The 27671-nt window shown below is 38.7% G+C and overlaps 1 protein-coding gene across 2 annotated transcripts; it reads right to left on the bottom strand.

Moving 5' to 3' along the window:
* Positions 1–721: 721 nt before the first annotated feature.
* Positions 722–26766, bottom strand: LOC136408722 (protein Wnt-2-like). Of its 2 annotated transcripts, none has more exons than XM_066389855.1 (7): positions 26432–26766; positions 14602–14699; positions 14344–14472; positions 2716–2987; positions 1635–1771; positions 1354–1580; positions 722–1301 (listed from the first exon to the last, which is right to left on the bottom strand). In XM_066389855.1, exons 1-7 carry the CDS (start codon positions 26500–26502, stop codon positions 1150–1152), a joined length of 1086 nt encoding a protein of 361 aa, XP_066245952.1. In that variant the 5' UTR covers positions 26503–26766; the 3' UTR covers positions 722–1149. The 2 variants fall into 2 exon arrangements, with proteins under 2 accessions (XP_066245952.1, XP_066245951.1); XM_066389854.1 differs by lacking the exon at positions 26432–26766 and adding an exon at positions 22994–23269.
* Between the last annotated feature and the right edge of the window lie 905 nt (positions 26767–27671).

Raw genomic sequence — 27671 nt, forward strand, 5'->3', positions numbered from 1 at the left:
TTTAACCTTTACTACAGTGTTTGATTGGCCGTTTTAATTTCCATTGAAAACGATACGGTGACTATGGGGAAGTTTTCCTTACAGAACACACGAGCCATTTAGCTGGATATTTATCCAGCGAAGCTTTAACTTGCGTTTGTAACTTTATACCTGACTTAAGTACATTGAGAGAATTTCATTAAACTAAGACCTACTTGATGTTATACAACGTGGTTTGCATTCACCATCGCATCAAGAAAATTTTAAAACTTAAGTTTTGTTGTTTATTATCGTTTAATGCTCTAAGTACATTATTCTGAAAGTGAATATTTTGAATATGGGACAATTCTCCTTTTAGTTCTAGTTCCAAACATGTCAAATTCAGAATGCCACAGAAAGGCAGCCACAGTAGTATTAGTGAGTATTGCGATGGTTGAATTTAATTTTTGGCGGTTATCGAGAAGTTTTATTGAAAATTGTACTCATGAAGACTTAGTGAAGATTATTATTAGATACATCAGGTTAGAAGATTAATTGGGCTAATTCTGTCATGGGTTTATTTCGCTTACTTTCATCTCAGCTAACCATTCGATAAGTAATCCCATCTGCATTGAAGTTGAAATTATTTCGTTTTGGATTTTTAAGAGCGATTTAGCAACATTTTTGAAAAATAAAACACTTTCAAAGGAGAGTTTTATCTATTTTTAGTAATCTATGAAAGAGCAATAAGAATACTGTAAAATTCTATGGACCTTTTAAGCCATTTTGTTAACTTTAACATACATTTTTAAGTCATAAAAGTCGTGATGTTTACAATAAAATTACATTCTAAGTATTTACAATAAATAAATAAAAATTACAAAGCAAGTGGTGGTTTTAGATGTTTACTAAACAAATATATCACAAAAGGTTCTCTGTGCAATTTAAATTCAACAGTATCGTATAAATACATCGAGTAAAACTATAAGTAAATATTCACATTAATGCGCACAATTATTGCACTTTTGACTACTGAAAATAATGAGATTCACATGCAGACTAAACAATTATTGCTTCCCGTAATTGTTTGTTGTTATTGTCACGATACGTTTGCCCTAATAATATACACAGTACAATACATATTTACAACTACATACATAAGTACAACCTTAAATCGTCATATTTGCTTGTTCATTTACAAGTGTATTCCTCGGTTATTTCACTGCAAGTGTCGCATTCCACAGTACAACACCAATGAAATTTGCATCTGCACTGAGTATTCTTGACATATTGATGGGTATTGTACCCCCTACCGCAGCACATCAATTCGCATCCCTCAGTACCTAAAAAAACATTGCTTCAGTTTCATATAAATAGATGAAACAGAATTTCTACCCCTTGAGGTGATATTACAGGTCCTCCCCATGGTCCCTAGGCTTCCAGAACTCAAATCTCGCTCGCAGTAATTAGGGGACAGTTGCAGGAACACCAGCTCCACCTTTTTGGGAGGTCTTTTGCTGGGTAGTTTGCCTTTGGTTAGCACTAAGTGCTGCTTTTTGGTTCTGCGCATATTTACATTATTTCGGGGCGGTTGTTGCTGCTGCGGTATCGCCACCACTGGCCTGAGAAGTTTATGTATTGAAAGTGATAAAAAAATACCAAGGAAAACTACTTACCTAGCTCTGTAGTATTTTTCCATTAGGGCGTCACCGATTTGTCGGAAGGTAGAGAGGGTTTTCCAGCATGTTTTCATGGTACAACTACCTGATACTCCGTGACATTTACATTCTAGGAGAAGGCTCAATTTCACAATCTGCAAGTAAACGTTTTTTTAGTTTCTTGATAGGGCGGTGATAGAGCAGATTTCTTTTAAAAGCTGGTAAGTTTTTTGAGAATGAAATCAACAATTTTTTTAACATTTTCAAATTTTGAGTAAAAGATGGAATTTCTAACGTGGTTTTTGAAAAAGAAAAAAATTACGAGAATGTATCCGTTCAGGGTGGTGAAAGGGGTTTTTAATTTTTAGAAATCGATGGTTATCAATTTACAATCATCTATATGTTCTTTCCGAAATAGAATCTCGATTTTGACGTAATGGTGAAGGGTTTTTGTTTATTTTGAAGATCTTAAATTTATGGAAAATTTAGTGCATTGGCATAGCTAGGTAGGAAAAGAATTTTTTTATCCCGATGTTTCTTCGATTTGCGTGTAACTCTCCGACTCCATAACGATTATTTTAAATTACATTCCTCTTAGTTCGAGCTTGAAATCCTTCAACGAAACGATTCTCAATCCTGACAGAGTGCGAAATACCTATCTGCAACGGCACGCAAACCCTAGAGGGCCACTTTTGCTACGATTTACAGATGGACGCCTATTAAATCCATGGTGGTAATATGGAAATAACACGGCTTTCGCACGCCTCAGGCCACATACTGAAAAAGGCCGTGTTTAAACTGTAACTTTACGCCTTTTGTCTTGCCTTTAAGTATAGATCTACTGTCGTGTGGATCGGTCTTAGGTTATGGTTAAGTATGTTAATTTATTGCCCTATAGGGGAGCACATTTGTAATGTGTGTATCATGAAAGAGAAATTGCAGTCGGGTTCGTATGCAGAAAAAAAGAGAGAGTAATTGCTTATGTCCATATTCGAATGCAGTAAGTAGAAGAACCTACACAATGCTTTAAGTTGCAGTTGAACAAAAAAGGATTAGAATTACTTTTTCTTAACAATATGGTGAAGGAAAACTATCTCACCTTCCTTCCCGCTTTATTGTTATGCAGATTCATCAAGCTACGCTCATCTCCCTCGAATTCACGGGCGTCCATGAATTTCCGCGCAAAGCGAGTCCCATAGTCGATGTCCACGCTGCAGCCGCCCCATTTCCATCCATTGGGGGCAGATTCTCGTGTTTTAGACGGGCTCTGACAGCCGCACGACGAAATATTACCCCTGGCGCATGCCGCTGTTATTGCAAAAGTCACCCCGGCACTGCTTATCGCGTAGGTAAATGCCGCCTCCCTGGAACCTAAAGAGACGACCAAAATCAGTATTAAATAAACTTTATTAGTAATTAATAATAAATATATTTTTCAAAATCGAAGAAATTTGTTGCATTAAAAATCGCCGGAAAAAATGTTGCTGTAGATTGATGACGTAAATAAAAATGTCGCTCTCATGGATTTGGCATGGGGTTGTCATATGCGTATTGTCTTTCCTTTTCTTACACACAAGACGCGTCAATATGTTTCAACGTTTGATCAGTATTTAAATACAAGGGACGTTTGCTAGTTGGTGTAGTTTGTAGTACCAACAAAAACCAGTCTTTAAAAGTATCTGCAGAAATAAGTATTGTTTAGTCTTTTTAAGAGTTTAACAAGGATCATGTGGGAGGTTTTTGACATGGTAATTTAAAATTAGATAGAATAACCAAGGAAAAAGTTATTTTCTAGAATTATTGTCCCGCATCCGGTAGTTCCGCCGTTTGACAGTTACAACATTCTAAGTTTTTATGACAAAGAAGCGAGTTTCCGCTTTATTCTTTAAGCTGAGAATCGATATTTATCCACTTCCTGTGAGCGATGGTCTTTGATCTGCCCACCGAGTGCAAATTTAAAGTGCATCAATTGATTACAGTGAATCACGGCACGTGGGCCGCAACCCAGACGCAGAAACGGTAATATATGAGCTGCTTTATTCCCTTTTGTATTACCAGTTGATTCCTCCATCACTGCTTCAATTTAGCAATAGAATTGTATAGTTTAAGTGGACGTTTTGAAGCCTCACACATGAATAAGGGGAGGCTATCGGCCGTTTAGGTTTTCTGCCATTGTGACAAAAACACACCTACATACAGTGGCTCACAGCTGAAACGATGCAGTCCGCATTGAAAAAAACTAACTCGCCTCAGTGGCACGATAATTATTCTGAAAAAGGAATATAATGAAATTAAATTAATGTGAGTGTTCTGAAAGCGTATAAGTTAATATTTTACTCAGATATGCCGCTCAGCACAGTAACAATAAATATTTATTGAATTTACGTGCGATTTAAATGTCACTGCTTAAGTGACGCAGTGAAGAAAAAACAGTAGAAAATCTGTCAATTAAAATTTACGGAGTTGGCATTGATTTAACAATTGTTTTTTCTTCATTTAACATTTCAGAGCAATATTTTAATGAGTTAAACGGAACCACATAAAAATAAGTAGTCGCCCGATGGTTAGTGAAAAAAACTTAATTCTAATCCGCTATATGTAGGGATAAATACAGCCAAAGGGATATAGCCAAAATGGTACATAGATGCGCATCACCTGTTTAACACATCTGTAAGCGTTACCGCAATGAAAATAGAATTGCGAATAAGTCCCAAGTGGACCCAAATAAAATATTTACAGAACGCGAAGAACGATGGATTGTATGAGAAATAACCACTAATCCCGAACAAAGTTGTCGAAAATTGTGTGTCGAGGCGGAAAGACAATTTGGAAAAGGCTGCAACCCGGAAACGATTCAACGGATTTTGAAAAAAAATGACATAAACGATCGAACTATCCGAAACAAATCGTTTATAGGCCGAAGAAATAGGACACGATTGAAGTTCGCCAGAGGACACATTAGTAAAGGCTTAAACTTCTGGGATTCAATAATATTTGCCGATGAAACTAAAATCAACTTATTTGGGTTGAAGGGAAAAAGGTCAGTGTGGAGAAAGTCCAATAAAGAGTTGAACTTAAAAAAAAATGAAAGCTACGGTGAAGCACGGTGGAGGTGGACTGATGTGGGGGTGTATGTCGTCTGCAGAAGTAGGTAACTTGCATTTTATTGAAGAACTTATGAACCAATACATGTATTTGAATACATTAAGACAACATCTTGTATCACGTACTCCAAAATTTAGGACTTAACAAAAATTATTGTTTTTATCACGATAACGATGGTTGCTTTATAACCCCCCAAACGTCCTTAAAACGCCAGTCCAGTCGCCGGATTTAGATCTGATAGAAAACCTGTGGCTGACATTAAAAAATAAAGTGCATAATGACCCAATATCTGACAAAAATGTATTAAAAACAAAAATCACCGAAGCTTAGAGTACCATCACCCCAGAAGACCCAAGAAAGTTGGTAGAATCAATGCCTTATACTTAGATGCCTACAGACAGCCGCTGACAACAAAGGGGAACCGACCAAATAGCAGCAGTGCCACATTAATTTTATTACCCTTGTTAATGTTGCAATTTTGCGTTTTGCATTATTTATGCTGAAATATTAAAATCGGACATAATTTCATTAAAAAAATTTCATTTTTTAAGTGTGGCACATCTGAGGCAAAATATTAATTTTTCTTCTTTTAGAACAGTCATATTAATTCAATTTTATCATGTCGCTTTTTCAAAATAAATATTATGCCCCCAAAACAAGTTAGTTTCTCTTAATATCGACTGCATTATTTAAGCTGCGAGTCACTGTATATGTACATAAATAAATAGAGTGGTTGAAAGGAAAAGGAAGCGGAATGGTCTTGTTTGTCTCGTAAGGCAAAGAGGGTTCAGAATGGTCTTGTTATGACGATTGTCATGCCATCTTACCTGAATGTGTTGCAGTTTTTCAGCTATTTTTGTCATGAGTGTGCGTTTGTTTAGTTTTTTCCATTTCATTTGCTCTCAGCATGTGTCCCGGGTCTTACAGTGGTCTGCGAATGGAATTGGTGGGCAAATGATATATTTTTATGCCAAGTTTTGTACTGGTTCCTTCACCTTTACGCGTCACCGATCGAAAACGTTTTGTCTGTTTAGTAATTTGTATTCTCATGCTTCGAACGTGTTTAGTGAATTTCAGTTTTTTATCTATTGGTACTCCCAAGTATTTTACGCCGTTCTTTGGTTTAGTAATGTAACCGTCTGTTATTAATGTTGGCGACTCTATTTTAATGTAATTATTTGAGGCTAATAAAAGTTGGTTTTTGGCGGCACTTTAATATTAATCTCCATTTATATGTAGAACCATGTAATTGTGTTGTCCGTTAATGTGTGAATAAGTATGTATATGTTAATGTACAATAAGTGCAGTATCATCAGCCTATTGCAATATTTATGCTGTTTTGTCTATATGTTTTGTCCTTAAAACTATTGTTGTGTGAATCACGGCACAAAATAAATAAAAAAAGAAACAATCACGGTGAAATCGACAATTCCTGAGGGAGTCCTTAGGAGAAAAAGGGAAAGAAAGAAAGTTGTCAGTTTAAATTTCTAGTTGCCTGCATTCCAGTAGGTGTTTGATTATCTGAAATTACTATTTTGACGCTTGAATTTGTATGGTAAACTGCTGTGCCAGACACTGTCAAAAGCCTGGTTAATGTCCATAAATACACTTGGTTGTATATTGTCTGTATGTTGTTCGTAAAAGCAACGAGCGGGTGAATAGTTGATTTTTTCAGTGTGAAGATACATTTGATTTCGGACCGGCTTCTAAAGTTTGTTTTTACCAAACTCAATACCACTCATAGTCCTCAAATTTAAGATTTCCGGAAGAGCCGAAGACCCTCTGAAAATGTTGGGAAAACGCGTTCGTTTTATCCTTGTCTGCGTAACAATCCGTTCCACTTCTGTTGATGGCATTAATTTAATTTTTTAATTTTTTTGCCAGTTCCAAAACGGTCTAAACCATAACGAAAAATCTTATAGTCTGTGAGGAAGATTAAGCAAATTTCGAGTTTAAATATGCAAATGTTGAATTTAAATAACTCAAAAACGTACTGCTATAACAGTAGTAATTAATATTTGCCTCAGGCTTAATTCAGTAGCTATGCTATATTTTTCCATTAAAGCGTCACCGATTTGTCAAGAAGGGGAGAGCATTTTCCAGCAGGGTTCCATGAGGCAACTGCCGGATACTCCGTGACGCTTACATTTTAGGGGGAGGCTCAATTTCACTATCTGGAAATGAATGTTTTTTCATAGTTTCTTGATAATGCAGCGAAGGAGCAGTTTTCTTTTAAATGCTAGTAAGTTTTTTTGAGAATTAAATAAACAAATTTTTTGACTTTCTAAAATTTTTAATGTAATTTTTGAAAAAGAAAAAAATTACGAGAGTGTTTCTAGTTAAGATAGTGAAGGGGCCGATTAATTTTTGGAAGATGATGACTATCAATTTGCAATACTCTGTATTTTTCTCACAAAACGACGTTTCAATCTTGACGCAATGACGGACGACTTTATTTCTTTTGAACGTCTTAAACTAATGAAAGATTTTTGAGCATTGACATAGCCGTAGAAAAGAAATTCATTTGCTCTGCTGTTAATTCGATTTGCGCTTAACTTTTCGATGCCACAACGATTATTTTAAATTACATTCCTCTTAATTCAAGCTTGAAATCCTTCACCCACACGACACTCGTTCCTGACACAGTCCAAAATACTTATTTGCAACGACACCCAAACTCTAGAAGGCCACTATTTTTTTATTCTTTGCTAGCTCACAGGGAAACTATGAGTATTCACCTATTTATAACTCTTTATAATTTAAATCAGAAACTTCATCTATTTCATGCTTAGAAGTGACTATTTTTCTGCTTCTGGCAAGTGGTGCTCAAAAGGTGATTCACTAAAATTTTGATATCAACGAGAGATACGCAATCTTCAGTCATGAGCCTATCTATCTGTAATCGTTTGCCCAGATTATTCCAATTTAAAGCCTTTTAAAACAGTCTAAAGCATTAGTGCTAACGAGCCCTGTCAACACATTAAAATATGACGTCCAGTTCTTTCATCGATTAACGAGAATTAGCCATTTTCAGATTTAGCCAGCGATCATAAATAATCACGCTTATAATGTTGTCTCCGTAATGGGTCTATTAAGGTGAATATTATATTTCCTTATTACCTCCTTAATTATTATTGTAAATCAACGGCTTATGAAATTAAGCAGTAAGCGTAAGGGAAAATTGGAGCAAATTGGCAACATTGCGGTTATTTGGCACATGAAACCTCTCCCATTTCCAAGATGTCGGTTGTTAGTAGTCCATTTTTTGATCACTCACATAAGTATAGCGAATCGGACCGGTTTATTTTCCTTGGGCAAACAAATCACTTTACCGGCTGTTAATGGCCGTCTTAATTAAGATGTAATCGAGTAATTACCACTTATGTTATCCGCGAACCGTAAAAACGTCCGCTGCCCACAGCAACCTTATCTGCCTCCCTGTAATTGAGGCGGTATGCAAATTGTCCCGATTTAATGCTTTTTTTTGTTGCATCGCAAATGGCTTTCCGAAAGGTTCGTCGGATAAGCGAAATTGTTTCGAGTTGCGTAACCACAACGGAAAAATATTATCGATAAATCATGTGATGGCAGTGACGATAAAGATCGGACTAATGAGGCTGATCTCGTCGGATAAAAGGCATTAGAGCCTCCCCGCTGCGCTGAGCGCTCCGTGTCAGCGCATAAACTCAGCGTATGTGACGTGGTTTAAGTCCAACCGGCAATTTATACATGTTGGTCAATCAATTTCATGTAAACAAGCCGCATTTACACCGGTACTACAAGATATTAGGCCATGTTTATTCATTAGTTTTGTCGGGAAAGAGAGATAGGAGCAGATTACATCCACGTACATGACTTTAAATATTTAATATAATAGTTTTTGTATATGGTTTGTATTCGGTACACCATAACACGCCTTTTATTGCCGTCTAAACCTAAAAAGTTGTGTTGTGGGTGCGGGCAGAATTACCTTATTGCCCGTGCACACGTGACTTGTCCGTCACTCCATCCAGATCTAAATCAATCGGACATTTGCGCACATAAACACCGATTTATTTCAATTAAACTGCGGGCCGATTAAATCTATTTGGCACGGCCGATTTATTATCGGCGATCGCGGATAAATCCGTTTCGTCCGTTTATAGTTCGCGGGTCTTTCTTAACAATAAATAAAAGCCCGACTGGCAGCGAATTAAGATAAGCTTTAAATATTAGTTGTCCACTAATCCGCACTACCTGACGCACCTGAACGCCGTAAATTTTATCTCCTGGGGATTCGAATAACGTAATTTGTTCCCCGCGTTGCTTTGTGTCTTATCCATCGGGTTTAGGCCTATAACAAAGTTTTATCTGTAAATATAATATAAAGTTTAATAGCTGCCCCTGTAGTGTCAGTAATAATTGAGAAGGCAGACTCTTTACGGGCAGGTTTTAAGCAGGATTTGCATTCCTAATTGGGCTTAAGCCCCGCATTTTTTGCCCGATTATCTAATTTATGACTTTTTAATAATTCGGTGCCATTCACCTTACAAATGAGTGTCAAAGAATCGGCATTTTCCATTGGAATTCTCTCCACAAATCACCTCAAGGTTGTAAAACATAAGAACCATAACAAATGATTCTGGCCGATTAATAAGAACGTTTTGATTGAGCGTTGCAGGCCTTATCGCTAATTATTACGTTTCGATCAATGTTCGCGTGTTTGGCGCCGCCATTTTTCCGATCGCGTGACCTCACCGATCGCGGGAAAATCAATTAAAAACGCGCCGTATATCAATAAGTCCTACCTTATAAATCAATTATAATAAATTTTATTTTCTCGTGTTCGGCCGCTATTAATTTCAAATCTCTGGACGTATGCGGTGGGCCGCCGGCTGTTGCGCACTTTCGGCCATGAGAAGTTTCTCACAGAAAACCGCCGCCTATTCACATTAAAAAACATGACATTTCTCTGGATTAGAAGGATTCTCTGGAGTTGAGGATAATTCTATATTCTTGCATTGTAATGTCGCTAATGCATCGTTGCAAGTTCAGCACGATCAACAGGTGTGCAACTGTTTGAAATTCAGAGCAAAAATTACGTCAGCCCCCATTTAAATGTATTTGAAGAATAGCGTGTCGTTCAGCAGAGATCTTAACAGTTGCACCGCTGATCACTATGCTGAACTTAGACAATATTTTGATTACGAGTGGAGTCATTGATAGAACGAACATTGACAGCGTTTTCCTTCCGTATGTGGTTATGGTTACAGTTGGCACATAGCGATTTCGGATAACTGCACCAATACAGCAATATGGCCGGCGAAACTTATCTGCGCATGTCAAAGATGTTACTGAACGTCATGATAAAACAAGAAAGTCGGTCATTTTACCGCACCCAGTGCGTATTAACATGAATGCCTGAACGCGCTATCACTACCCTGACCAGAACCGCGAGCGAAAGAAAAAGCCTCTGAGACTCGTTCAATGAATTCTTTTGCGGAATTGAATGAAATCAAAAATTAAAATGCATTGAAAACTAAAATCAATATGTACCGAAGCAGGGCGTGACAGTTCATAGACTTATACGATTTTGTACAAATATACAATTTGCATCGCAGGGACTCCCCGGTCGGAGTTATACGGCCGGGATTCCCCGGTCGGAGCTGCACGGTCGATATGTTTCCGCCGCAATTCCGTCGGGACCTCTCGGCCCGACTTGCACGGTCAGGACTGCTCAGTTGATCCTGTACATCGGCGGACTAAGCGCTATTCCTGCAGGTTAGAAATTTGATGTCAATTCGGAAAATCCCCGATTTTGAGGTTTATTTGTCTCAAACGTTGGAGATTTGCCATCGATTTCTTAAAGAGAAACAGCCGCATTAATTTTGTCCGTTTGATTTCTAAAATTCGGAATTTAACTACATAAGAAACAGGGGTGGAGAAGGTGCATTTTCCTAAAGGTTGCAAATTTCAATTAAACTTTGACGTCGAGGCTGAGGTAAGGTTCGACTTTGCCAGAAAAACGGCGGACATCCACAAAAGACCGCAGAAGGCCAACAGCCGGCAGAGAGTGGGCAGTCTCACCAGTGCGAACCAGAGCAGCATTGCCTTGAATTTGTCTAGCTCAGAAAGACAGGTGCAAGGTAGCACTGCTACTTCTACTGGCAAGACTTTAGTTCACCTTCTCCTAGTACCCTTTAGGGTCCATTAATAACGCCCGAAGTAGCAGCAGGCAAATGTACCCGAGCCTTCGATCGTTGACCACGTGTTTAATAGGTATAATTTCGAAAATAAATAGTTTCAGTATTACCATAAAAATCTATTAATATACGGATTAATGTGCGGTAAAGTATCACTCTCCGTACTCGTTTAGTTATAAGGTAAAACCTGCTGTTCCCAGGCTTCGCCCTCAATAGAGGCATATCGCGTGATCAGCCATAAATCTACGGCACGTAATTAACTACTGGAGACGCGCGTAATGTCACAACGGCAATTCCTCGTATCTAGTGGCGCCACGTCAATCTTCTCTCCCTTCGTTTTCTTCGCCAAGTTAAAAAAATCCCGAATAAGTGGCAGTAATACCAATGAATGTAATACCAACATTCCTTATTACAATAATAACATGAGAACCGGGGCCATATTTTTCTGCGGCTCTGAATCGATCCACCCGCTGGTTAAGGACTTGTTTATGTTTGTTAATACCGTACTTTATGGCCTGTCACGGATTAAATGGGATAACATGATAATCCTCGAGGTTGACTCTTGTAGAAGAGTAATGATGCCCGTTTAATGGGTGAGGTGCGATGGTCGCAGGTGAAAACAATGGTTATTACGTAAATAACTCCTTCATCTAATTTAGTTAAGAGTATTTTGACCAACATGCTGATCTCATGCAGTTCTTCATTGGGACTGACTATTGACATACCAGGAAGAGTGTGATAATTTGTCATAAACCCACGAATCGTAATCGATTCACTTTCAGAGCAGTTAATTTGGCGTTTTAAGCAAAGGTGATTTAGTAAATCGGCCGATGAAACTCCGTCTCGGATGCATAATTGATAAGCTTCTCTGCCCACTTAGATTAGAAAAACGTGGATTTTTCTTTGAATTTGTTGCAATTCAATACGATCTGCTATCGAGAAAGCAGTTGACGCAATGCCTCGCTTTTCGGACTCCTTCTTTGCATAAATTTGCTCCGAGACTCCGTTAAAACCGGCGAATTATCGTTATTCGTGCCGATCGTTATCTCTCTTCAGCGTTTATATCAACAGACGAACGTTTAAATTGTACCAGAGGAAATGCGTTTTTTTTGAGGCTTCGACAACGTTTTTTAATTGAGCACAAGCGAACTTTTAACTGCAGGAAAACCGCGAGTCCTGGCTTATTCTGAGGCGTTTCACCAAACTTTGCAATTACGAAAGTTTAGGGGCGGTTGCTTCCTCCAATTACGCGTTAAACTCTCCGTGATGCATTTCGGTTTAACCCTCAAGATTCAAGGTTTTAACGATGTTTTCTATGGCAGAAAAACAGGACAATAATAAGAAATTATTATGAACGAGGTTTCCTAAATGTGTTGCCTATTTAAGTTTTATTTATCTTCACGGTTTTCATAAATCGTCGCTGGTTTAAACCCACCGGAAAGGTGTTTTGGAGCGGTTAAAGAACCCTTGTGTGTTGCCCGAAAGTATTCTCGAATCATTCTGGGATGATTTCCTGACCCGTTGGAGCAAACCCATATTGTAATATTCAGTTACGTCATGGGATGCTCGTCAAAGCTCTGATCTACGCATTTCCGTTGTTGAGTCAAACTGAAGACATTTGACATCTTCGGTTATAGTCAGAAACAGTTATTTCTGATTGGCAAATGCTTTAAGTTAACTTTAAGTTCGGCTTGTATTGTGCGAATCCATGACACTGACAGCAATTAATAAAAATGAAGCTGGCTAAAGCAATTGAGCACCGATGTCTATAAATGCTCTTTCATTGTTTACTTTAAGTATGTTTTAAGTGTTTCACAAAAAAACTCCAAAAATAGCAGCTAGCATCTGCTGGATGACGTCACCTAATGCTCAGGTTAGTCAGCTGGGAGAAATTAATTTAGTGCGTGGTGCCCTCTTTTATCAGATCAGATCGTTTCACTAAATACTTCATTTGTTGACACAATTGACAGTGACGTTTCTTTTCTAATAAAAAGATATTGTGTTTAATAGTTAAATTCCTCATAAAGAGTTAGTGCAAAATTAGTCAATTTTGTGCTTAAATAATGAAAGAAAGTGGTATCATAAAAGTGCTAAATAATAACTTATTTAAAATTTAGTTCTGTACGTACAAGGTGCAGGTTATGTGTGAGAGATCGCATCAGTAATACAGAATTTGAAATCGCAAAAAAAGTAAGAGGGAACACCTATTTAGGCTAAGTACAGATCGAAAAGTTATATTGAGGCATTTCTGAGAACTGCATTCCTCGTTTAATGTATGAAAGTTATTCTTGACCGCACACTGATTACAGTCAACCAAATACCGCGAATCGCAGTTCAGTCAAAGCGGCAACAAGTTTTACCGCACGCTTGCCACTGTCAAATACCTACGAAAAGCTTTGCTACGTGCTGTGAACTTTTTACCGCATGCGTGTGATATAATACTACCTTCAGCTAACAAATACGAGCGATAAAGCCATTTTACCGCACGTTACTTGGAAAAATAATCAAATGTCCTGCCGGACTTGGTAGACTTCAACTACGAATGGTAAGACGGCGTGAGGTGCACTTCTGGCAAATGTGAGTCACCTTTGAGATGGGGCGAGTTGGCGCAAAGTACTCGACAAGTACGGCTGTTTTTAAGGCACTGAAGCTCGTTGTTTGTTGCCTTTTTTTTTATTTCATTGCTGTTTTGGTACCCCTCACTTAAACACTTATTGCTATTTTTTGTTTGTTTTAGGTTTGATTGCTTGGAGGCCTCACGACCATGTAAGTAGACCATGCAAAATTTCTTTCCCTCTTCATCGATGATTAATGGTGCAGATGAAAATCTGAAGATGTTCGCACGCAGCAGTAAATTAAACACGCGCATCCATTAATTAACGTTTATTTTCAATATTGTGAATGCGCGCTAGTGTGGGTGAATTCGCCTTTTCCAGCTACCATTATTTATTGCCGCTGCGGCAATAAATCTTTATCTTCATTAATTAAACGACCATTTTATTTTTATTGCGCGACGTGCTCGCGAACCTCCGCGGCGCGTTATTTCGCGTATTTCTTGTAAACAAGTGTCCCGATTTTTTACGCGCAACGAGAGAAGAGATCTTCACTAAATTGGCGTTGACTCACGGGATGCCGCGGTATTCCGGTCACATCCACCGCGTCTTTCTCTCGTTCCCATTGTTCACGAATAAGGCATATCAAGGGGGCCTATCAGTCCTATCAGATATAAATTTGTTATAATAAGTTGCGGCTGTGGGCATACAATAACTTTAATCGGCCCACATTCGTCCGCTGGCGAAGTATAGGATTACGTTGTTATAATTAAGAGGCGGCTCGGATGTAGTAATGCCGTATACGCCGTGTTTGCAATTTGCGACGGCTCAAATTACAATTAAAAATTGAATAAAAACGGCCAATAAACCAAGGGAATACCTACATACCAACTATGACGACGTGTCCAAAAGAAGAAGGATTTTCGATTCCACTACAATTCCACCTGTGGTGTCTGAACTGGTGCTTGCACTCGTCAGTGGCCATCCTAATGCCGTCACCAATGGCGACCATCGCATCTAAAACGTCAAATAAACCACTATATTTACTACAATTTGGACATATAAACAGGCTTAGAAATTTGATATTTGCGGAATTACTAACCTCACACAGCTGACAAATTTTGTCATTACTGAATCATCCCTTACCTGGTGAAGATCGACACATGTCCCTCTGCCTGGCCGTCAACCCCGGTATTCTGGAGCAGAACACCTCTGCCCCTAAATTGAACACCCCGTATACTATCCTGCAACAATGGACGATGGTGAATTCTCCCTACCGAGCGTAATTTAATGGGTGAAATGAAGAACCGTTAAAACAATTAAACGGTCGTTAAATGCGCGTTTTATTGATCGTATTCAACGAGATTTTTAACGATACAAATCTAGGTTTATAGTGTTGGAATTGGCACTTAAATTCGCTATTGATGGTTCTCTGTCTAAAATACCGCGTTACAGTCAAAAGAATATTTTTTTATAGAAAAGCTGTCAATAAACCTCGTAATTGACGATTTCAAATGTCGAAGCGCCCTCTGATGAAAAAGATGAGAATTAAAACAAACGACAGTCGCGACCAATCAATGAATTGAAGTTTGACAGGATTACGCGTTGTCCTTTACATTGGCTTACTTCCGCCGCGCCTGGTTCGGTGGTTAAAATTACGAATAATTTCTTAAAATTGTTTTTTTTCCCCGATAACTGCATTATCCGATATTGGATGACGCCGCGGTGTTTCTTTCAAATATGACAACCACTGACATTTCATGAAAACAGACGTACGCTCAACAACATCGGCCATATCGAGGAGCGACTGAGACAGCACTAGTTGGGGCACATTATACTGCTGCAGTATAATAAATTTCTTTTCATCTCTGGACAATCATCAGTATCTTCGCATTATAATCGATTACTTTATGAGGTCAGATCTTTTTCAAATGAATCGTTACACCGCCTGGAGGTGATCGAAGCCTTGCAATTGTCCGCTTGCAAATAAATAATTGAATTGTTCCTGCTAATTTATTACCGAGCGGCCCAGTTTTGGCATTCGCTAATAAATTGCCGCCATTAATTTTCCTTGAAATTTTCATAAAACATATAAAATAATAATAATAATGCCGCCGCATGAATAACGACATTAGAGCGTGACCTTTGAGGGTCTATGCGATTGGTCGCTTCCTTGGTTTTATTGTTCTCAATTGAGAGACAAACAAAGAAATAGGCGTGAACTAGGACGAGTGGCATTGGTGGACTGGCGTGAGTAATGGTCAGTTTGTATGATAATGTTCATTGTCGACACCCATCTGCGCAATAGAAAAAAACCACATACACATCACTATACGGTGATTTATTGCCCATTTGCATTCTATGGAAAAAAGCATGCCTGTCTTCTTGATCATTTAATGTTCATTAATTTAATTCTTGTTTTAATTTTAGTTGTCAATTCGTCAGGAGGAATCATCACATTTAAACTTGTGTGAACAGAAAACTGTATATTGCAAAAAATGTTCAAAACATATTTAAAATTCAACGCTTTTTGGAAAACGTTTCGATTTAATAGATACTGAAAACAGGCAACCGTGCAGCGTCGAATTGTCTAGCTGCTAAACAGCCTCACTGTTAATTCGACGTCACCAGTGTCCTATCGAAAATGTCAAAATGGCGAGCAATGTTGCCAGCATGTCCTGAATTTTCCTCAAAATAGAATCTTGTCGCAGTGAATTTTGGAAACCCCACAACATAAGGCTAGTGCATTTCTTCATGTTCGTTCACGCTAAACTATGCAATTGAAAAATATTATTGTGGAATTACGCAATGTCTGAAATTTGACGAGATTTTACCCACACAAAAGAAGTCTCTTTTCATTTCTTTCGGATGGTATTTTACCCAATTTTGAAGCTGTTTCGCTAGGAATTTTTTAAATTTAATGCCTCTAAATAGATCTGCGTCTTGCTTTAAGAAATTCGAATCGTATGTGTTAAACAAATGAAAACACGTCGAAGTAATTTTTAAAAAATCGTGAATGTTGGGGTGTCCAGTAGTTCGCCATGGAAGTTTTAAGAACTAGCAACACTGCAGCACTCAGTTGTCTCGCTATCAAACACCCTCTTTTTGAGTCTGGCGTCATATTGAGCGGTGCAAAAATATGAAGCAACGTTGCCGATATTTAATTGATTTCTTCGGACGAAGGATTTTATACTGACGCTACGCTCTAATATGTAAATTTACGAAATTTTGTGTTTTTCTTCCTCTTTCTACTCATACTGAATAAGATCTTTTTTCACCTAAAACTGTCAAAAATCGCTACTCTTGAGGAATTTGAGAGAAGAAAATTGTAATCATTAATTTGCCGTATTGGCGCCACGAGAAAAGGGGCGTCCGCGTAATCTTTTGAGACTGCAGCTCTAACGGCATTAGCGTCTAATTATCTCGGTAACTGTCACCCGTCAAGCATTATCCTTCGCCACTGTTTCGATAAAATCAAATCGAATTTGCATAAACGTATCAGGTGTGTAAATAAGACTCGATAACCTGCATTAATCAAACGAGCTGCTGTGACATATTTATATGAGTGAGGAGAGCAAAATTAATAATTATTCATCTGCGAGTTTTTTCTTGGTTACAAGAGCGCTCTTAGGTAACTGTAGTTGTGAAGAAAACCACAGATTAGATATTCAAAGATCGTTGACTTAAACAAGCCGCCCGAGTAATGTAAACGATAATTTACATGCTACCTATCCCAAAAATTAACATACGCCGCCGCTACGAATAATCAGCCTCAAATTGGCCATTAAAATAGTTCAACCCTAATAATCGGAATTATAATGTAGCGATATAAACGGCCAATTACCTTAAAGCCTTTGGATTTATGGGCTTATTCTCTTTTTGAGATATTTATGGGCGGATTCGGATTCTTGCATGGGAACGTCGTCGGTGCTTTGGATCTGTCAATTGTGCAGGCCGCATTCGGATAAGTCTCGTCAGATTTGTTAATAATTATTATCATTTTGAGAGTGATCACGTAAATACTATGAAATAACGATGGAATGCTCTAGAAGTGAGTAAATCTGGGTCGTGAGTTGTGCGAGGAGCTTTAATGTACGGCGCAGAGGTGTGGGGGAGGAAAGAGAAATCCCAAATTGTTGAGCCAGTTGGACGCGCCTCAGCAGCCCGTCTTATTCTTGATCAGTCGGACCTACAGGAATATCGGCTCAAGAGTTGCAGGAGAGTTCTAGTTCCTTTTGGTGTATACGAATTGGTAACAAGTGAATAATGGGAACGAACATGTGAAGTGAAGAATATGGGAAGGATTAGTGTTATTGAGAGAAGATTTATCTGCCACGTCAGTGGATGGGAGGTGGCTTGCCTAGGTATCGGGTCATAGAACCTTTGCCCTTTGTTCGAGGATAATACGGGAAGGATATAATCATTGCGGGATGGTACCAAGAGTGGAGCGAGAAGAAAGTGCATAAGGGAACCTTCAACACTACTATCGAACTGGAACTAACAGGTTTTTCCTGGACAGTGCCCGTGTTGCTGATTGATTAGAGATGAGAACTTTCGTGTGATGGACCACACAGCAGTGATTAGTGATCGGTATGCTTAATACGACAAGAAGTCTGCACGATCGGTGGTAGAGAGGTTGAAGAGGACTGACGGCAAGATGATGTCAAACTGTCTTTATGTCTTAATATAATAAGTTTATGCATCTAACTATCTAAGCCACGAAGCTTGCATACAGCCCATTTATCACTTGAGGCGGGTCTGGAGGGTCATTAACGTTAATTAGATGTAAAAGTAAACGGTAATTAGTGCGCTTATCGCCCTCGTTTGTCGGAAACGTAACAAGCCGGCGCGTTCGTGTTTTTAAAACTTGCGCATGGTTATATGAAGGCATTACTTAAGTACTTTCCATTTACCATTCTTACACATTCTTTTCGGAACGAAGAAAATTGAAAACAAAAACATTGAAATCGTGTCAGCGAAATAATGAAACTCGGAATCTTTTCAAATTTCCCGCCTTCAGTCGTGTAGCGAATAAAACTGATGTTAGATGGCGCTGATAAGTTTCTGTCAAATTTGACAGCCATTTGAATCAATTTTTTTAATAATAGACTAGTCTAGATGTGAGGTACATTGAAGAGTGGCAGAGACAGCGGTTGTACGAGTAAGAAATTTTAATCAAGGTGGACTTTCGCTAAAAATTATGCTATAGCACATACAATTTAGGGCAAGGGGAAAAATACATGTTCATTGGACTAACGGACGATGAATGCCAACAGTCTAAGGGCAAACATAATCTACCTTTTTCGCCGGCAACGCTGTAAGACAACAAAAACTTCCATTATCTGATGTTACATTTATCATAAAGTGGCGTTAAAAGCAGCGCATATACGTGCTTGCGTCACTATCATCCTTCCTTACTGGGAATCTATGTCTCGGAGAGATGAACGATAGACTCGACCAGGAACGTTTCTTTTTTGTGTTTAGTTGAATTTTTTAATTCTCCGCCACTGCTTTGACTTGACAAAAAAAGGGCCTCCAGTTAATTTCTAAGTTTATTACCCCTGACAACTGCCGATTGCGATGACCGCATCGTAAATAAACCGTAAAAATTGACCTGTTTTGTTCTACACCTGGACCTACTTAAGCGCTATCTTATATAATACCGGTTTATTTTTTCGGCCAGATAACGAGGATTGTCTTGAAGGACGATCATTAGCGGCCTCATTATCGCGATGGCAATTCAGTGGAGCTAACTGTGTTGTGTAGCAGTTGGCAACGCTTACATTGTCGCATCACAGAGAGCCGTTTCGCGAAATGCAACTTGACCGTCGAATCATAAAATTCGAGTCGATGACAGCGCCGCCGGGTGGTCCCTGTCAGGAGTTGTACCCTCGACGAGAACCCCCGCTGATGGGTGAGGCCCACCGACGTCTCTGGTCGAGTTTAAGAGAAAAGACATTATTATTAGACATGCAGCAGAAAAAATGCAGAGTCAAGAACCCTAATGTAGGTGTCGCGATTATTCAGAGATGTCACTGCCACACTTGTCAAAGTCACTGTGACATTTCTACAAGAACGTTGCATCCTTTTTTCTTTTCATCCCGTTGATGAAATCTGTTAATCAGTATGGAAGCACATGGGGGGCAACATCACGTTTATTTTCACACAAGGAAATAGCCTTATGTTTTTTTAAGTTAGGATGGCCTCCTGTCGTCACCGACCTTTGGTCAGGGTGAGATAGTGGTCGGATAGTCGATGTTATCTGTCAAAATCATATAATATGTCGTTCGGCTGTTATTCATCATCCTACCAGTCATTCCATTTGTCAACTGTCATTTTGATAAAATCTGTATAAAAGGTGCAAATAAACATCTGTGCTAATTTGAATAGTCGCTGGTTGTGGACGTATTATTTAGCGTTTTTAGAGTTCACTAGATGGAGCCTTATTCTCAATTATTTCAAGTTTTTTCGCCAAAGAAAGAACTGTATCGAAAACTCGAATCCGCATCATCGGACCTTAACAGGTTTCGCGATTATTTCAAGAATGCCACTGTCCCTCTCGATGTGGTGCATTTCTTATGCAAGAATGAAGTTCAATTTTTTACGTGTTATCAGTTGACAAGAGACCGTTTCTCGTAGTCAGGCCCTGATTGGATTTTCTCTCTCCTCGAAACAGAGATGTTTGCTTTATGTATCTATTCGTGTAGAGCTAAACGACTTCGTATAGGCACTAATAAGATACGAGGTTAATAAATTATCCTCGAGGCACAGTTAGAGGTCTGATTTTTTTAATAACTATACAGCTCTCCCGCTGTTTTGATCGCAGTCACACTCTAGCGGAGAGGAGATGAGTTAAACAAATAATATTCAATTTTATTGACGGGTTTTGAGGTATTAAATGCCCAGAGAGACATACTTTTCCCGTGTCGAAAGCTTTCTCAATTAGTGCACGAAATTAGACGGCGTTGGCGCACCTCAATATCGCCGTTTAGATCACTTGACTATCTCTCCGGTAATCCGTGAATGAACGTAAAACATTTCGAGAGGTCGTTCATTAAAAATCTGCCTACATGGTAACGGAGTAGTACCGTGGTACCACTCTGTTGAGAGCCAAATAAAGGAGATCGGCAAATTGTCGCCAGGTAGTGTTTTGAAAAATATTCGACACGTGCTCCAGCGCTTTTACGTCATCAGAAATGACTCCTTTTTTGATCCACCGCATATGTGTCATCTTCTCTTCGCTCCCCGATTTTACTTAAACCTATTTGTTGCACCTCAAGTAACAGTTTTAGCTACTTTCGATTCTCCTGTGTACTCTGTTTACTGTTTATAGAGTTCTAACTGGCAGCTAAGTGCTTGTCATCGTTTTCTAGGCTGCTGAGATTAATTAAAGGCAAGACCTCGCAACACTTCATTACAAGATCGATTCGGCATTTACTCGAAACGGGGACTGAACGTCCTCCACGGCTTTATACTGTTAATTAAACGTTTTCGATTCCGATTATAAAATTGTTCACACCTCGGAGAAATTTCGTGTTGTTATCAGTGGCGGGCTTAATAGACGCCATTAATTATCACCCAGGCGTTAAAATTCTTACATAATGCATTTTACTACCGTGTGACGACGACTACCTGAATACCATCGGGCAGACGACCGTTTATTGTTCGTTGATATTTTGTTTATTAGTCATTTGTCTCAACACCAGAGGGATCGTACCGGTCCTCACGTAACCCTATCAGAGAAAATGGCGGTATTTATCGAATTCTTAAGTTCGAACGTGACGTAATAGTAATTGACAAATTGACAGGTGTCGGTTTTGCGTTTGACAAATGAAATGTGTGTAGCAAATGACGACGTCTAGATCAACGACCTAAAAGAAGTGAATGTAGTGTTGCTTTTTATAGTTTTCTCTCCCCTTTTTGGCGAACAAAACACTAATTCGCGACGGCAAATTCGAGGAAATGATGTCACCATTACTTCTTATATCTTATGTGCGATTATTGATCCGAAGTATGGTGCATCTTTTCGTCAAAATTGTGTAATAAGGCCACTAATGCGTGGCGACCTGCTACCCAAAAAACGGAACCAATGTTAATGGAATGTCGCTAATCTTTGGCCACGTTAAGTTCTTGTGTTCGTTGTTTAGTCATGCGATAGATCGGCAAATATTTACATTAAAGATGCTTTTGTTTTTCTTGTCAAATAGACGTCATTTTGAACCAAATTGGCGCACATACCGAATTCTTAGGTTAGAACGTAACTTAGAAACAATTGGCAGTTAATAGACGTCATTGTGGGTGTCAGACGTGTGTGCTTCAAAATGACGATAGTTGAGAAAGGAATTGGGAAAAGCACAATCGTACAAATAGCAAACGGTTTGAAAACGATTCCAGTATTGAAATTTGTGTGGGATTCCATACTCATCTTCAAATAGTTTTTGGAACTGTAATTAACTTATCAACGAAGTACAGAAATAATTCATACGTGAGCGGTAACGATTCCGAATTTTTGAACTTGAAAGACAACAAGAGTAGAAACTGGTTGTCATGATAAGATTCAAAGCTGCGAACTTTTTCAATTTTGGTGTTAACGCGGGAACTTTCAGGTTAAACTACAAATGGAATTGACACCTGACAGGTGACAATTATTATGTGTCTGACATTATTGACACTTCGATCTTAAGCATCTGCGTTGTTTTGATTGAAATTAAAGTAATAACACAATGGCAATACTGTTGACACATAAATTGGGGCATTTCTGAAAATTTAACTAATCATAGGCTGTTTTCGCTTGTAATCTTTATAGTTGAAGAATCAAGGTTTTTATCACGTAGGAACTGCAGAGATTTATTTTACAATGTCTTCTCAGCTATCTATTGCGTCAATAAACGCCTACAATGTGTTATTTTCAGGGCGGGTGCACCAAATATTTGCTGAAACGTCATCTTCGGGATTAATCACATAATGCTCCGATTACGCGCCAGTAATTGTTTCCCGTGAATCGAGGCCTTGCAAGGACTTAATGATGACAATGACGATAATGATGATGCGGTGTTAATTCATCGTAAAACAATTAAGGCACATTAACTGGGAAAAGAGTATCAGCACATTTCCCCAAAATTTCCCCCTAGAATTCCGCGTTCTTTATTTATTGTTTTTTTATTTATGAAGATGTAAAATTCGTAAATAAATTATGGACATTAATAATGGGAATTAATTAATTAACTCGAAGTAGCAAGAAACAGCAGGACTTAATCAGAATCACGCTAATCGAACAGAAACCGATCTGGGCTAACCTGACCATTGCCTAACCATTAACCCTATGTGCGTCTTCGTCTTTCGCACTTACTCCATGTTCTGTCCCTTTTCATTCGACACCACAAATCTGAATATGCCTGACTGATGTCCCACCTCCTTTCAACACTTGAAACCATTTGACGAACATGTGACTCAAATGCACCTATAGGGCACTTGGAAGTACTGCTTATCGAGGGGCATTTCAAATAGCGATAAATCGGATTTGAATGGAGAAACTTACTTGAATTGTTGAAGTAGAAGCACCAGGAGTATTAGTTCCCTGTGCAGTCGGTGCCCCATCAGCACCATCGGTTCCTCAAACTCGCACATCACTGAGTTTGCAAAAACGCATCACGCGGATTAATTTATCCGCCCGAAATGTGAACTAGCCGAATGAGATCCATCGTGGTACTAACAAGTATCCAACGGAGCGTGAATTTTTTGCTGTTTTCACTGTACACTTTTAGGGCCGATCTTTCCTACCGTTTCGCATCGGTACCACTGATAACGGCTTCGGAGTAACGGGACCGCAATAAAAAAATCAACGTTCTCTTATTAGTTATTTATTGTTATTTATAGTCGCTTCAGTGCGATAAGTCAAACAGCATCATCCGTAATAACAGAGTGTAAATCACATTAGGCAAATTATTGTTATTTCGCATTGGAAGATACCTGCGCTCGGGTGCTGCTACTAAATAGATACGTAAATGATACATTTTTATGCGATAACATGGCGTAATGCATGTCACCGTGAGTGCATTGTAAATTTGATGCACGTGCTGCTTGTTTTCCGTTTTTTTATACGGCGTTTTAAAGTGGCGATTCGAGGGTTCGAGATAACGAACAAGTGCGCTAATATGCTTTGAACTTCCCTTTAAATTGACAGCCAATGTAAGGGTCTTTTGTTTGATTTTTGTTGTCATGTCATGTCATGTCATGTCATTCGTTTGTCAATCAAATTCGCTATTGTCATATTTTCCGGCCATGTTAATCCCAACTATAAAAAAAAATAAAAATAAAAAAATATATTTTTTTTAATTAATTTTGAAATTGCCCACTTCTGCGACTGCTGTTTGTTTTATTTTCGGGTTTGACCATTTGTCAGTTATAGTTTCAGGTTACATGCGTTTGTCAATCGTGTTCGTTTCGTTCACGTGTGTGGTAGACTTAAGCTCATTTGTAAGGCACTTTTTCATTTCTGTTACATGTTAACCATGTTTCCAATCAAATTCCGGTGCAACAAAATGACTTGTTGTAACTAGCTTATGTTTTATTACGAAATTTGACCGACTTGTCACGTTTGTGCCTGTCATATGCGAGCCACGTTAATTGCAATTACATTTCAGGACCCTGGTTGTAGGGGAGATTATGATAGTGAGAAGGACATTTTTGTCGATGCTATCGAGATCAAATTAACAAAATTGTCACTCTCTGTTCGACAAAATTGCCAACGTTTCATAACTATCTTTTGTTTTTCTTTTATGACTTTTGGATCACTCAGGTTATGTTTATTTGTCAGTAACGTCTTTCATTCCTGTCATATATCAACCATCTTGCTGTCGGCTAAATTCCGACCCAATAAAATGGCATTCTCTAATTATCTTTTATATATATTTTTTAAAACTATTTTTTGTAAGCCCCGTTTAGTCTGGTACAATGATCTAAAAGAATGCGATGTATTAGAAGCCACTAAGTGTTAGTACCCCTACGACAATGTCATATTGTCGTAGAGGTGCATTAAGCGCCAGGGCATATAAGACGCAAGGGATTGTTGTAACCCTACTTTCTCCAATATCACCGCCATGGGTTAATCTCTCATTTGCCAATAAGGGGCCTTAAAAGTGTAAAAAAATACGCACCCAGTCCATTTTTGTCTGTTATGTGTTAGCCATGTTGATTTCGACTAAACTTCATTTTAAACAAAATGACCAAATCTCTGTAGTTTTTTGTTTTATCTTATTTAATCCTTTTTTGAACTTCGGAATGCGACAAGTGGCAAGCAGAATTTGAACGTATGAAAAAGAGAGGAATTTTTATATTAAATTTTACATAATATACTCTTTGAGGTTATGACATTCTCGATTTCCCCAATTTGTTTATCTTTCGTAATACCTTCATCGATAACTAATTTTATCAATTAGGAGGTGTGCAGAGATCGTTCATTTTAATTTTTGAAGTTTAACAATATTTTGCATCTAAGCAGGCTTAGGTTTGATACTAAATCTAACGTCAAATTGTTACATTATATTGAGGTTATAAGCATTTGGTTGTTAAGAATTTGACAGCAATTTTTTTACTCTCATTAAATCAAATGTCATAGAAGTTGACTCAGGTTAGACAGCTGGAAACATTGACTTTGAAGCATTTGTTTCAAGGAGTATTAGCTTAAGTTAACCCAATATCATCGCGATATTTTTATCAATGTTCCACACTATCTTTTCTGTCAAAAGTTTTGAAAAATATCCCTGTATCAATATGCACGGTGTTTTAAAATTCTCTTGTCTTGAATGAGTCTTGAATGTCTTAACACCCCAAAAATTTAGCTTACAAGTGATATTTAACTCTTCTCGATTAAATGATGAATTCCAGTTTTATGCTTTTTTTCTAGATATCAAAACTTTCTTGTTTCAGATAAAAAAACACTCAGGATATCACCACGTTAAGCCTGTGCTCTGGAAATATTCCACAAAGCTGACATATACGGGGCGACCCGTAAATTTCCGGGTCATCTGCTCATACCTTCTACTTATCTTCATTCATTTTTCATTAGCAGCCCAACTAGAAGCGCCCCTAAATCCCATGCCTACAGTTCCTTTTGACTATCGCGCGTTTCTCACACTGATTCGCGCGCCTTTCTCCGATCTACCGCACACTTTAGCGAGACAAAAAATACACCTAAAAGCCTCTCATCATCATCATCATCGGCATCATCCTCATAATCTTGCTGTCACCCGCATTGTGCCGCCTTCACATCGCTCTCTTTACGATGTTTGACGTTTCATAAACCGGTGTTTGTCCACACCATTAACGAGGCCTTTGATGGGTTTGGAGAAATTCCACTCGCACATTAAAAAAACGAGTGAAAAGTGGAGCGATGTTTCAATACAGACTAACGATAGATTAAATTCTTTATAGCAGATTTATGGGCTGCGATAAGAGGCTTTGTGCTGTAACAAAAGGAAGATCCTTGGTAAGGATTGGTGAAATCTAGCTGGTAGTAACATCTGTCGGATGTTGTCCGAAGTTGTAAAGGTCCTTAAAGAACACCTTGGGGAGTGGCGGGGCGCTTCCCATAGGTAAATTGACTTTAACGAGAGAACCAGGTGAAGACTAAAATTAGGAGAGTGCGTTAAGGAACTCTACGTTATGATCGCTAGGTTCATAATATTCAGTAATACATGAGGTGTCCTATGCGTTAAAATTGAGCTTCCGGCACTTAAAGGGATGGGTATATGAATATAGGAGATATCGATATGGAAATTCACGTTAATGATCAGCTAATTCAAAAATTCACATAACATATACAGGGTGTTTTATGTGAAAAGGTAGCGCCTTAGCGTCCGAAATCAAAACGGAAGTTTTTTTTTCGATTTTCCAAAATCTTTCAAATTACCGAACCACTTCCCGGAGTTTTACCGCCCCAAAAGCCTCCAAACTACACGTAATGTTGGTTGCATACCTAATGTTGTGATAGCACGAGAGCAGCAGCACTAGTGCCCTGACGGCGCTCCATCCGTCCCTAGGGAGCATGCTGAGCTGCTAAGGGCCTGGTCAGAATCATGGCATCACCTCATATCCTCACGCACTTGACACACCATCAGAACACAAAAACGAAAAAAAAACGGACAAAAGAGGGCGCCACGGTGCCGGGTCCTTCCCGTGTCAGCGATTCGAAATTGACTAAAAGAGATACATGCGGACATGAGAGATATAGTAGAAGAATATACGACGGTCAGGTTGATCTGGTCTCATGTCCGGCGCGCGGGCCAATCGGATCGCGGCGCACCCCCCTGACGCGCGGTGTGAACGCGGCCGTAGATTATGTAGGCGCTGGTTATTGCGAACCGAATTACTAATAAATAAATAACGTGATACGCGCGGTAATACAATATTGTGAAAACTGGTTAGCGGTAATAAATTATTGCCGGTAGGTGCAAGCGGAAAGAGGAGTAGTCAGTCGGTAATTTGAGGTGGTATGCGCCTGTTCCGGGGTACTATTGCTGCGCACAGTTTGCTTCTATCGGTCCTCAAAACCACAAATCGTCCTTAAATGATGCAGAAACATGTTCATTCGCATTGTCTAGACCTTGTCGGGCAATCTTGCCCATCCTTACCTATAACTGACATTTGCGCTTGGAAAACTACGGCACCTTCCAGATATCGAAAATTCTCTTTCGCCAATTTAAGCCCACGGCATATTTCAAAGTCTTCAACCATATTTAATGGTATTTTAAAATTGTCTATACGTTTCCCCCTTACCAGTTTATACACGTATTAATACCAATAACTACTTGTTTTTTTGAATTATTTCAGTATGTGACGTTTCAAGGCACGAGCCAATCAGAATGCATCCACGTTGCCGCAATGACAAGCCTCAGACAAATACAGGGTGAGCTTGGCGCAATTCTGGACGTAAGCAACGTAATGACAGGTAGTTGACATCGTTTTTAATTATCAAACCCCTATTTCTTAATAAATACTGTTTTAACGCTCCCTTTGTGCCTCGCCGCTGACTCAGAAAGCAGCAAATTTGGTTTATTTGCGTCGCCAGTACGTTAAATCTCAGTATCAAAATTTATCATTTTTAATTTTTTAAATGGAATGACTTAGACCCTTTTAAATTTGATTTTTGTGCGACCTAACATTATCGTTAATAGATCGACGCATTTTTAATATTAAAAAAAAAAAAAAAATTGCAA

Source organism: Euwallacea similis, chromosome 4, assembly GCF_039881205.1.
Source record: "Euwallacea similis isolate ESF13 chromosome 4, ESF131.1, whole genome shotgun sequence".
Taxonomy (NCBI): Eukaryota; Metazoa; Arthropoda; class Insecta; order Coleoptera; family Curculionidae; genus Euwallacea; species Euwallacea similis.

What these genes read in the sequence shown, in the direction of transcription:
- LOC136408722 (XM_066389854.1), bottom strand. Translation starts at nt 23,082, where the DNA reads ATGTGCGAGTTTGAGGAACCGATGGTGCTGATGGGGCACCGACTGCAC. An exon ending in TGGACACGTCGTCATAGTTG is followed by an intron (nt 2,988 to 14,343) that starts GTATGTAGGTAT and finishes TCGTCTCTTTAG; the next exon opens with GTTCCAGGGAGGCGGCATTT. An exon ending in CTGTAATATCACCTCAAGGG is followed by an intron (nt 1,302 to 1,353) that starts GTAGAAATTCTG and finishes ATGTTTTTTTAG; the next exon opens with GTACTGAGGGATGCGAATTG.